This window comes from Schistocerca serialis, chromosome 5 (genome assembly GCF_023864345.2).
Source record: "Schistocerca serialis cubense isolate TAMUIC-IGC-003099 chromosome 5, iqSchSeri2.2, whole genome shotgun sequence".
Lineage (NCBI taxonomy): Eukaryota > Metazoa > Arthropoda > Insecta > Orthoptera > Acrididae > Schistocerca > Schistocerca serialis.
This window is the reverse complement of record NC_064642.1, coordinates 559277419-559289774: the sequence shown is the minus strand read 5'-3', so window position 1 is coordinate 559289774 and position 12356 is coordinate 559277419. Positions and strand designations below refer to the sequence as shown.

Sequence of the window (12356 nt, the reverse complement as noted above, 5' to 3'; positions counted from 1 at the left end):
CGGCCATCTAGATTTAGTTCTACTCCTTATGACCTATGGTAAATACACGGCTGGTTCTGTTGACTATTGACAGATGAATTCTTCTTCATCCTTCTTGACTTTGGTCTCCCTCCCTCTCCCCCTCCCGCTTTCTCAAGACTTAACTGCTAACAGAATGATAAAACTTCTATTAGTCTATCAAAAAGTTATTTTTTGAATGCAGTATGTGATGATTATAAGATACTGCATGCAATTATAGTTTTAAAAACAGTCTGTAGTTATCATTGTTCAAAAATTGTTGCTGTTTTTTTTTTAATGCTGACTGTTTGTCCAACCAAACAATATATTAATGCATCATGCACCAATGAAGCTTACAGGCAGTGCAATCTGTTACAATCATCAAGTTTCTAGGTTTGTGTCTTCTAACACCGTTGTGCCCACAGACTAATGTTGTTCTTGTTGTTGTTGTCTTCAGTCCAGAGACTGGTTTGATGCAGCTCTCCATGCTACTCTATCCTGTGCAAGCTTCTTCATCTCCCACTACTTACTGCAACCTACATCCTTCTGAATTTGCTTAGTGTATTCATCTCTTGGTCTCCCTCTACGATTTTTACCCTCCAATGCTAAATTTGTGATCCCTTGATGCCTCAGAACATGTCCTACCAACCGGTTCCTTCTTCTTGTCAAGTTGTGCCACAAACTCCTCTCCTCCCCAATTCTATTCAATACCTCCTCATTAGTTATGTGATCTACCCATCTAATCTTCAGCATTCTTCTGTAGCACCACATTCCAAAAGCTTCTATTCTCTTCTTGTCCAAACTATTTATCGTCCACGTTTCACTTCCATACATGGCTACACTCCATAAGAATACTTTCAGAAACGACTTCCTGACACTTAAATCAATACTCGATGTCACCGAATTTCTCTGCTTCAGAAACGCTTTCCAGCGATTGCCAGTCTACATTTTATATCCTCTCTACTTCGACCATCATCAGTTATTTTGCTCCCCAAATAGCAAAACTCCTTTACTACTTGAAGTGTCTCATTTCCTAATCTAATTCCCTCAGCATCACCCGACTTAATTCGACTACATTCCATTATCCTCGTTTTGCTTTTGTTGATGTTCATCTTATATCCTCCTTTCAAGACACTGTCCATTCCGTTCAACTGCTCTTCCAAGTCCTTTCTGTCTCGGACAGAATTACAATGTCATCGGCGAACCTCAAAGTTTTTATTTCTTCTCCATGGATTTTAATACCTACTCCGAATTTTTCTTTCCTGTACTGCTGCTCAATGTACAGATTGAATAACATTGGGGAGAGGCTACAACCCTGTCTCACTCCCTTCCCAACCACTGCTTCCCTTTCATGCCCCTCAACTCTCATAACTGCCATCTGGTTTCTGTACAAATTGTAAATAGCCTTTCGCTCCCTGTATTTTACCCCTGCCATCTTTAGAATTTGAAAGAGAGTATTCCAGTCAACATTGTCGAAAGCTTTCTCTAAGTCTACAAATGCTAGAAACGTAGGTTTACCTTTCCTTAATCTATTTTCTAAGATAAGTCGTAAGGTCAGTATTGCCTCACATGTTCCGACATTTCTACGGAATCCAAACCGATCTTCCCCGAGGTCAGCTTCTACCAGTTTTTCCATTCGTCTGTAAAGAATTCGCGTTAATATTTTGCAGCTGTGACTTATTAAACTGATAGTTTGGTAATTTTCACATCTGTCAACACCTGCTTTCTTTGGGATTGGAATTATTATATTCTTCTTGAAGTCTGAGGGTATTTCGCCTGTCTCATACATGTTGCTCACCAGATGGTAGAGTTTAGCCAGGACTGGCTCTCCCAAGGCCGTTAGTAGTTCCAATGGAATGTTGCCAACTCCCGGGACCTTGTTTCGGATCAGGTCTTTCAGTGCTCTGTCAAACTCTTCACGCAGTATCATATCTCCCATTTCATCTTTATCTACATCCTCTTCAATTTCCATAATATTGTCCTCAAGTACATCGCCCTTGTATAGACCCTCTATATACTCCTTCCACCTATCTGCTTTCCCTTCTTTGCTTAGAACTGGGTTTCCATCTGAGCTCTTGATATTCATACAAGTGGCTCTCTTTTCTCCAAAGGTCTCTTTAATTTTCCTGTAGGCAGTATCTATCTTACCCCTAGTAAGATAAGCCTCTACATCCTTACATTTGCCCTCGAGCCATCCCTGCTTAGCCATTTTGCACTTCCTGTTGATCTCATTTTTGAGACGTTTGTATTCATTTTTGCCTCCTTCATTTACTGCATTTTTGTATTTTCTCCTTTCATCAATTAAATTCAATATTTCTTCTGTTACCAAAGGATTTCTACTAGCCCTTGTCTTTTTACCTAATTGATCCTCTGCCGCTTTCACTACTTCATCCCTCAGAGCTACCAATTCTTCTTCTACAAGGTGCATTCAAGTTCTAAGGCCTCCAATTTTTTTTCTCCGGACTGGAAAGAGATAGAAACATGCGCATTGTTTTGAAATGAGGCCGCGTTCATTGTCAATACGTCCCAGAGATGGCAGCACCGTACGGCAGATGGAATTTTACCGCCAGCGGCGAGAATGAGAACTGTTTTAAATACTTAAAGTGGCGACGTTTACCTTACTTGAACAGCGTGCAATCATTCGTTTTCTGAATTTGCGTGGTGTGAAACCAATTGAAATTCATTGACAGTTGAAGGAGACATGTGGTGATGGAGTTATGGATGTGTCGAAAGTGCGTTCGTGGGTGCGACAGTTTAATGAAGGCAGAACATCGTGTGACAACAAACTGAAACAACCTCGGGCTCGCACAAGCCGGTCTGACGACATGATCGAGAAAGTGGAGAGAATTGTTTTGGGGGATCGCCGAATGACTGTTGAACAGATCGCCTCCAGAGTTGGCATTTCTGTGGGTTCTGTGCACACAATCCTGCATGACGATCTGAAAATGTGAAAAGTGTCATCCAGGTGGGTGCCACGAATGCTGACGGACGACCACATGGCTGCTCGTGTGGCATGTTGCCAAGCAATGTTGACGCGCAACGACAGCATGAATGGGACTTTCTTTTTGTTGGTTGTGACAATGGATGAGACGTGGATGCCATTTTTCAATCCAGAAACAAAGGGCCATTCAGGTCAATGGAAGCACACAGATTCACCGCCACCAAAAAAATTTCGGGTAACCGCCAGTGCTGAAAAAATGATGGTGTCCATGTTCTGGGACAGCGAGGGCGTAATCCTTACCCATTGCGTTCCAAAGGGCACTACGGTAACAGGTGCATCCTACGAAAATGTTTTGAAGAACAAATTCCTTCCTGCACTGCAACAAAAACGTCCAGGAAGGGCTGCGCGTGTGCTGTTTCACCAAGACAACGCACCCGCACATTGAGCTAACGTTACGCAACAGTTTCTTCGTGATAACAACTTTGAAGTGATTCCTCATGCTCCCTACTCACTTGACCTGGCTCCTACTGACTTTTGGCTTTTTCCAACAATGAAAGACACTCCGTGGCCGCACATTCACCAGCCGTGCTGCTATTGCCTCAGCGATTTTCCAGTGGTCAAAACAGACTCCTAAAGAAGCCTTCGCTGCTGCTATGGAATCATGGCGTCAGCATTGTGAAAAATGTGTGCGTCTGCAGGGTGATTACGTCGAGAAGTTACGTCAGTTTCATCGATTTCGGGTGAGTAGTTAATTAGAAAAAAAATCGGAGGCCCTAGAACTTGAATGCACCTCGTACTGTATTTCTTTCCTCCACTCCTGTCAATTGTTCCCTTATGCTCTCCCTGAAACTCTACAACCTCTGGTTTAGTCAGTTTATCCAGGACCCATCTCCTTAATTTCCCACCTTTTTGCAGTTTCTTCAGTTTTAATCTACAGTTCATGACGAATAGATTGTGGTCAGAGTCCACATCTGCCCCTGGAAATGTCTTACAATTTAAAACCTGGTTCCTAAATCTCTGTCTTACCATTATATAACCTATCTGATACCTTCTAGTATCTCCAGGATTCTTCCATGTATACAACCTTCTTTTATGATTCTTGAACCAAGTGTTAGCTATGATTAAGTTATGCTCTGTGCAAAATTCTACCAGACGGCTTCCTCTTTCATTTCTCTCCCCCAATCCATATTCACCTACTGTGTTTCCTTCTCTCCCTTTTCCTACTCTCGAATTCCAGTCACCCATAACTATTAAATTTTCATCTCCCTTCACTACCTGAATAATTTCTTTTATCTCATCATACATTTCATCAATTTCTTCATCATCTGCAGAGCCATTTGGCATATAAACTTGTACTACTGTCGTAGGCATGGGCTTCATGTCTGCCCGCATCTCGTGGTCGTGCGGTAGCGTTCTCGCTTCCCACGCCCGGGTTCCCGGGTTCGATTCCCGGCGGGGTGAGGGTTTTTCTCTGCCTCGTGATGGCTAGGTGTTGTGTGCTGTCCTTAGGTTACTTAGGTTTAAGTAGTTCTAAGTTCTAGGGGACTGATGACCATAGATGTTAAGTCCCATAGTGCTCAGAGCCATTTGAACCATTTTTGAGCTTCATGTCTATCTTGGCCACAATAATGCGTTCACTATGCTGTTTATAGTAGCTTACCCACACTCCTATTTTTTTATTCATAATTAAACCTACTCCTGCATTACCCCTATTTGATTTTGTATGTATAACCCTGTATTCACCTGACCAAAAGTCTTGTTCCTCCTGCCACCGAACTTCACTAATTCCCACTATATCTAACTTTAACCTATCCATTTCCCTTTTTAAACTTTCTAACCTACCTGCCTGATTACGGGCTCTGACATTCCACGCTCCGATCCGTAGAATGCCAGTTTTCTTTCTCCAGATAACGACGTCCTCTTGAGTAGTCCCCGCCCGGAGATTCGAATGGGGGACTATTTTACCTCCGGAATATTTTACCCTAGAGGACGCCATCTTCATTTAACCATACAGTAAAGCTGCATGCCCTCGGGAAAAATTACTGCTGTAGTTTCCCCTTGCTTTCAGCCGTTCGCAGTACCAGCACAGCAAGGCCGTTTTGGTTAGTGTTACAAGGCCAGATCAGTCAATCATCCAGACTGTTGTCCCTGCAGCTACTGAAAAGGCTGTGGCCCCTCTTTAGGAACCACACGTTTGTCTGGCCTCTCAACAGATACTCCTCCATTGTGGCTGCACCTACAGTACAGCCATTTGTATCGCTGAGGCACACAAGCCTCCCCACCAACGGCAAGGTCCATGACTAATACTCATGATGATAATGAGAAGAATAGAAATTGAAGTTTTTATAATGTTTCTGTCTAAAGTAGCAGACATAAACATATGCAATTAATGATGGATTAGAACAGTGATTGTGCATAGGCAGCGCCCTTTGTTGACTGTAGCAATAAAGAGTAGTTAGAAAATTATACTCGTCTTGAATTATTGATCTCATAGTTAATGGCTCAGCTCGTCCTGTTAGTTAATCAGGATATATTCTCTGGCCGGCCGGAGTGGCCGTGCGGTTCTAGGCGCTACAGTCTGGAACCGAGCGACCGCTACGTTTGCAGGTTCGAATCCTGTCTCGGGCATGGATGTGTGTGATGTCCTTAGGTTAGTTAGGTTTAATTAGTTCTAAGTTTTAGGCGACTGATGACCTCAGAAGTTAAGTCGCATAGTGCTTAGAGCCATTTGAACCATTTGATATATTCTCTGAAGGGGTTGAGGTTTTGACATGTTTTACAAACAAAATATTGTCTCCAATAGCGATGATTCTGTGTAATGCATTTCTGTAACAATTATTTTGATAATCAGTTTCAGTCCACTTTCATAATGTAACTGTACAAACTTTTAAATTAAGCACTTTTCTGAATTTCATCATAATCAAAATCTAAACAGTCTTGAATAAACATTTTCCATATATCGTCGAATCTTTATAAATGCGTATTACATAGTTACATTGGAGACAAGTCCCTGACTTCACTCCACACGTCCATGCTCTAAGAACCCTTTTCACAGATTTCCTCTCTTCAACACTTTCCAGAAAAAGCAAAGTTAACAAGGCTGTAATATTTCGATAGTACAGAGTTTCATGGATGTCAATGAAATTGGACTGTACCTTATGTAGAAAATATTATTTGAAATACAAACATGTTTCGTAAAGAGTGAATGACTGTGTGTCGTAATATATATAATGGATTTTTTGAATAATTCGTGCATTACCAAAAATAAGTTTAGTTGCTGATAACTGGCAAAACTAACAAATCTCATTTCATAGGATAATTAATGTTTTCAGAGACAATATAAAGAAATGGATTTTAAAAATATAATAGAAAAAAATACAATAAATGAAATTTTGATTGACAATCACTAAATATCACAACAGTTCCAAAAACTTCCTTTTAGAACATAAGATATGCTAATTAAAAAAAAAAATAGTAGTATGGAAAGGTCCATTTGACACGGTTGTATTGTTATAGAAGATGGAACAAATGTCACAGATGTTTCAGTTGCCTGAGTTATTTAAGGTTGAACAACCACATATACCTATTCATGGGTAAAACAGATGCCAGCCTCCAAATTTCTTGGAAGATTTGCATGGAACCATTTCGCAAGGGAAAAAGATTGTTCTCAAAAACTTTCATTTAGCCAATTCTTGCATATTCTTCAATTATCTGTTACTTATACTATCAGTGTATACTAGTGTCTCATTATTGTTGTAGTAATATATGGGCCTGCACATTGAGCGTTAAGTCATCTTCACTAGTCGGGAAAGTGATGTGAGATACAGTAATGAGGTATCAAAGACTTTCTTTACTACATCAGACAATATGTTATTTTGGGAACATATCCGTTTTACACAATTTCAGATGAGGTAGTGATGTGCCTTTATCTGTTTGAGAGGTTCACGCAAGTGCATGAGGATTTTTCACAAACGATCAAAGTGACATGGGAATTTCTCCCTGATATAATGGAGAGGCCGTGCCATACAATTTGGAAGCTTGTGTATTCTGTTTCCCGTCACATGGTGGATGTCATCTGAAGAGACAATGCTACATAAGTGTTCTAAGTTTTTCATAATCTCTTTTTCTTTGTATCCACTCGTTGGATGGTGGAGAGTTGGTGAATCTCTGCTTAGTGGTAAATATTTTGCTGATTTTATGCAGTGTTCTTTGGCAAGTCTTAAAGAAAGTGTCTGGAATGATTAAATTAAGCTGTGTACAAAACTGTTTCTCACGGCTTTGTCTTTCATTTCTTCCCCACAGGCTATATTCGGCTATTCCTCCTCCTCCTCTTCCTTTTCATAATACTGAATTCCAGTACCCCATCACATTGACATTTTTGTCTCCCTTAATTATCTGAATAATTTATTTTTTAACTATCTCAATAATTTATTTTATCTCATCATACATTCTTTCAGTGTCAAACAATGGAAACTCCAGGTAGGAATATCAACAGTGTTGGAAGAGATGGATTGCACACGAGCAAGCATGCATTCTGGCCAGAGTTGACGGTCAAGTTTGTGGCAGGTGTGCTTCTGCAACTTAATGTGTCCTCTTTACAGTAAGTAGCAATCTATCTTTTCCTACATTGTTGATACTCTTTCAGTCTGTTCATCTGCGGTACAAGTAGGCATATAAACTCGTACTACTGTGGTGGGTGTTGGCTTTGTCATCTATCGTGGGTATGAAATGTGTTCACTGGGCTGTTCATAGTAGCTTCCCAGCATTCTTATTTCCTTATTCATTATTAGACCTATTCCTGCTTTATCCACATTTGATTTTGTACTTTTAAACATTTACTCAAAGGTCCTTCGCTTCCTGTCACAATGCCTCACTAATTCCCACTGTCTCTAACTTTGACCTATCCATTTCTCTTTTTGAATTCTCTAGCCTACTACTTACTCCATTAAGTGAGTTAATATTCCGTGCTCCAACCTGTAGAATGTCATTTTTGTTTTCCCTGATGAAGGCATCATATTGAGAAACCCTTGCCCAGAGATCCGAATGGAGGAATATTTTACCTCCGAAATATTCTACCCAAGAAGATACCATTGTATTGAACCATACAATAGAGGTGCATGCCCTCAGGCAAAATAATGACTTTTTTCAGTTGTTTGCAGTCACAACATAGCAAGGCCATGTTGGCTTATGTTACAAAGCCAAATCAGTCAATCATCAAGGTCATTGCCCCTGAAAATACTGAAGGGACTGCTATCCCTCATTTTTCCAAACTGTGAGATCTGTCAATGTATACGACGTCATTTTTATCATGTCAGCTCTTTCCTTGAACCAAGTATTGCAACATTCTTGAGCCAAGTATTGTAACATCATTAATTTAGTCAATACTAAGGAGAATTTACTTTTCAGGAGGAAATACCTCCAGTTTTGCAAGTCAGACAACAAAATTTGTGAGATGCATATCCCATACAATTATGCTGTAACATTTCTGTAGTAAAGGACATGCTGTTAATTACATCTAATACCTGAAACTGATTGAAATACATGTTTTTATTGAATTACAGGATGCAGTTCATTCATATAGTGGTGGTTTGGATAACACTTTAAAGATGTATGACTTCAACAGTAATACAGGTAAATATCATAATGCTGCTTTCAAAATCATAGTTGTAATATTTGCTTTTTGTGTGTATATGATGCCCATTATACTCTTGTTTCCACAGAAGAAAACTCTTAAACATTACTGTATAGTGACTTGTGTAGTAAATTTTTAGGTATACCTGTTTTGTTTGTAAAGTTGATCAACTCAGCAGTGTACCTTGTGTCAGGCATATGAACATTCATTTTGTCCTTATTGATGAGAGATTCCTATTAGTGTGATTTTCTCATGAAAGTTTGTATTCTTTTCTTTGTGTCTTAGCGTTCTGGCATGTACACAGCTGTTGCTCCTGAATTTGTTGCTTGATGACATGGTACTATACTACACTCCTGGAAATGGAAAAAAGAACACATTGACACCGGTGTGTCAGACCCACCATACTTGCTCCGGACACTGCGAGAGGGCTGTACAAGCAATGATCACACGCACGGCACAGCGGACACACCAGGAACCGCGGTGTTGGCCGTCGAATGGCGCTAGCTGCGCAGCATTTGTGCACCGCCGCTGTCAGTGTCAGCCAGTTTGCCGTGGCATACGGAGCTCCATCGCAGTCTTTAACACTGGTAGCATGCCGCGACAGCGTGGACGTGAACCGTATGTGCAGTTGACGGACTTTGAGCGAGGCCGTATAGTGGGCATGCGGGAGGCCGGGTGGACGTACCGCCGAATTGCTCAACACGTGGGGCGTGAGGTCTCCACAGTACATCGATGTTGTCGCCAGTGGTCGGCGGAAGGTGCACGTGCCCGTCGACCTGGGACCGATCCGCAGCGACGCACGGATGCACGCCAAGACCGTAGGATCCTACGCAGTGCTGTAGGGGACCGCACCGCCACTTCCCAGCAAATTAGGGACACTGTTGCTCCTGGGGTATCGGCGAGGACCATTAGCAACCGTCTCCATGAAGCTGGGCTACGGTCCCGCACACCGTTAGGCCGTCTTCCGCTCACGCCCCAACATCGTGCAGCCCGCCTCCAGTGGTGTCGCGACAGGCGTGAATGGAGGGACGAATGGAGACGTGTCGTCTTCAGCGATGAGAGTCGCTTCTGCCTTGGTGCCAATGATGGTCGTATGCGTGTTTGGCGCCGTGCAGGTGAGCGCCACAATCAGGACTGCATACGACCGAGGCACACAGGGCCAACACCCGGCATCATGGTGTGGGGAGCAATCTTCTACACTGGCCGTACACCACTGGTGATCGTCGAGGGGACACTGAATAGTGCACGGTACATCCAAACCGTCATCGAACCCATCGTTCTACCATTCCTAGACCGGCAAGGGAACTTGCTGTTCCAACAGGACAATGCACGTCCGCATGTATCCCGTGCCACCCAACGTGCTCTAGAAGGTGTAAGTCAACTACCCTGGCCAGCAAGATCTCCGGATCTGTCCCCCATTGAGCATGTTTGGGACTGGATGAAGTGTCGTCTCACGCGGTCTGCATGTCCAGCACGAACGCTGGTCCAACTGAGGCGCCAGGTGGAAATGGCATGGCAAGCCGTTCCACAGGACTACATCCAGCATCTCTACGATCGTCTCCATGGGAGAATAGCAGCCTGCATTGCTGCGAAAGGTGGATATACACTGTACTAGTGTCGACATTGTGCATGCTCTGTTGCCTGTGTCTATGTGCCTGTGGTTCTGTCAGTGTGATCATGTGATGTATCTGACCCCAGGAATGTGTCAATAAAGTTTCCCCTTCCTGGGACAATGAATTCACGGTGTTCTTATTTCAATTTCCAGGAGTGTATATGCTGGGTACAGCTTGGGTGCAGTGTTATGCTGTGAATTACCTACAAAGAATTTTGCTTTATAATTGTATTTATGTATTTTGTTATATCTAAAAACAAAGATGATGTAACTTACCAAACGAAAGCGTTGGCATGTTGATAGACACACAAACACACACACACAGAATTCAAGCTTTCGCAACCAACGGTTGCTTCATCAGGAAAGAGGGAAAGACGAAAGGATGTGGGTTTTAAGGGAGAGGGTAAGGAGTCATTCCAGTCCCGGGAGTGGAAAGACTACCTTACGAATGTCTGCTTGTGTCTGTATATGTGTGTGCGTGTGTGCGTGTGCGCGTGTGCGCGCGTGGGTGTATACCTGTCCTTTTTTTCCCCCTAAGGTAAGTCTTTCCGCTCCCGGGATTGGAATGACTCCTTACCCTCTCCCTTAAAACCCACATCCTTTCGTCTTCCTTTCTCCTTCCCTCTTTCCTGATGAAGCAACCTTGGGTTGCGAAAGCTTGAATTTTGTGTGTGTGTTTGTGTTTGTTCATGTGTGTATCAACATGCCAATGCTTTCGTTTGGTAAGTTACATCATCTTTGTTTTTAGATACATTTTTCCCACGTGGAATGTTTCCCTCTATCATGTGTATTTTGTTAGTCATCTAGACACTCCAGCGAGCTTACAATCATCACAACAGTTCTCAATTTTTTGTTTATACCATATGTTTATCGATGTGCTGTGTTAAGCAAGGCATTCGTCGTACCGTTTGGCACCACTTGTTTGTCTTAGCTGTTTTTGCACCCAAAAACAAAACAAAACAAAAAACTGGTTGTTTGTTTCTCATATCAGAAAGTCCCAAACTTTGCTACAGCTGTGCCAAAGATGTATTGGCTTTCCATGTCTGCCACTGATACACCCAGTTCCTGTAGGTATTTGATTCAAGTGATTAAATGATCCTTCAGTGTCTGTCTGCAGTTGTCATTCTGCACATGTTTCTCTCTCTTCTTGTTCCCTGCTGTTTCATTGCAGGCTATACCAAACATTATTTTATATTTTTGATGTCTTTCTCTAGTGATAGAGCTCTCTTTGAATTCATTTACTTTCACTGTCTTGGAGTCAAATTGGGACAAAGCTGTTGTGTTGCTCTTTCTGTTAAGAGCTGTGAGTCTGAACTTTACTATTGAAAATAGGGGCTGTAGTTATATTTATCACCATTTTGACTTTGACATTATCTCTGGACTGTTCTTAAAGGCAAATCGGTATGCTCCACCTGGAATCTTCCTCCTGTTGTTTTGGTTAATTATCAAGCTGTTTGCTTCCTGGACAGGTGTACTTAATTCAACAAGCTGTTTTTCACTTCTGTTGGTCTTGCTATGTACCAGTTAGCACCCTATTCTATATTTTGGTTCCTGTCCAACTTGTACATTAAAGTTACCAAGTAAGATCTTCACATTTCAAGATGTTCGCCGTTCTGGTATACATCATATTCCAGTATGTTCAAGTCCTTCTGATTATTTTGTTTGTTGGTGCATGAACCTTAGTAAAAGTATCTGTTTTGTTTGAAGTGAATATTGTTGGTAAACAGTCTCTCACTTATGGGGTCAAAGACCAGATTTTGTTACTGACAACATGAAGTGTGCTGAGAACTGCGGTTTTAATCATCTTTCTCCTTTTTACTATGCTCTTAAAAAAACAATATTCAGCTGATTAAAAGATTTCTTCCCATGTGAAGCAAATTTCTTGAAATCTATTACTAGAAATTTATTGTGGTGGAGAGCTTTAGTCAGTTGTTTCATCTTGCCAGCATGTGTTAATGAGTTTGTGTTTAAAGTTGCCAAGAAAGTCTGTGGCATTGGTTTAAATTTGAGAGAGGATTTCCAAGGTGCTGCAATTCATCTTCAGCATGATGTCTTGTCCTTCTTCCTAATCTAAACAGGATGATTCCATTGTATTTCTGTGGTGGTGAATTCCTTCAAAGATTATCAAACAGGGTACTAATTTGATTTTGCTGGGTCATCATGCTTGCATAGCT

The 12356-nt window shown here is 41.7% G+C and overlaps 1 protein-coding gene across 2 annotated transcripts in view; it reads left to right on the top strand.

The window, feature by feature from the left end:
- LOC126481543 (mitotic checkpoint protein BUB3) overlaps positions 1–12356 on the top strand; it is a 74228-nt gene that overhangs the window by 16618 nt on the left and 45254 nt on the right. For both annotated transcript variants that reach the window (XM_050105371.1, XM_050105372.1), the window contains exon 3: positions 8500–8569. In XM_050105371.1, coding sequence (XP_049961328.1) covers positions 8500–8569 — 70 coding nt within the window. The remainder of the gene's footprint in view (positions 1–8499; positions 8570–12356) is intronic.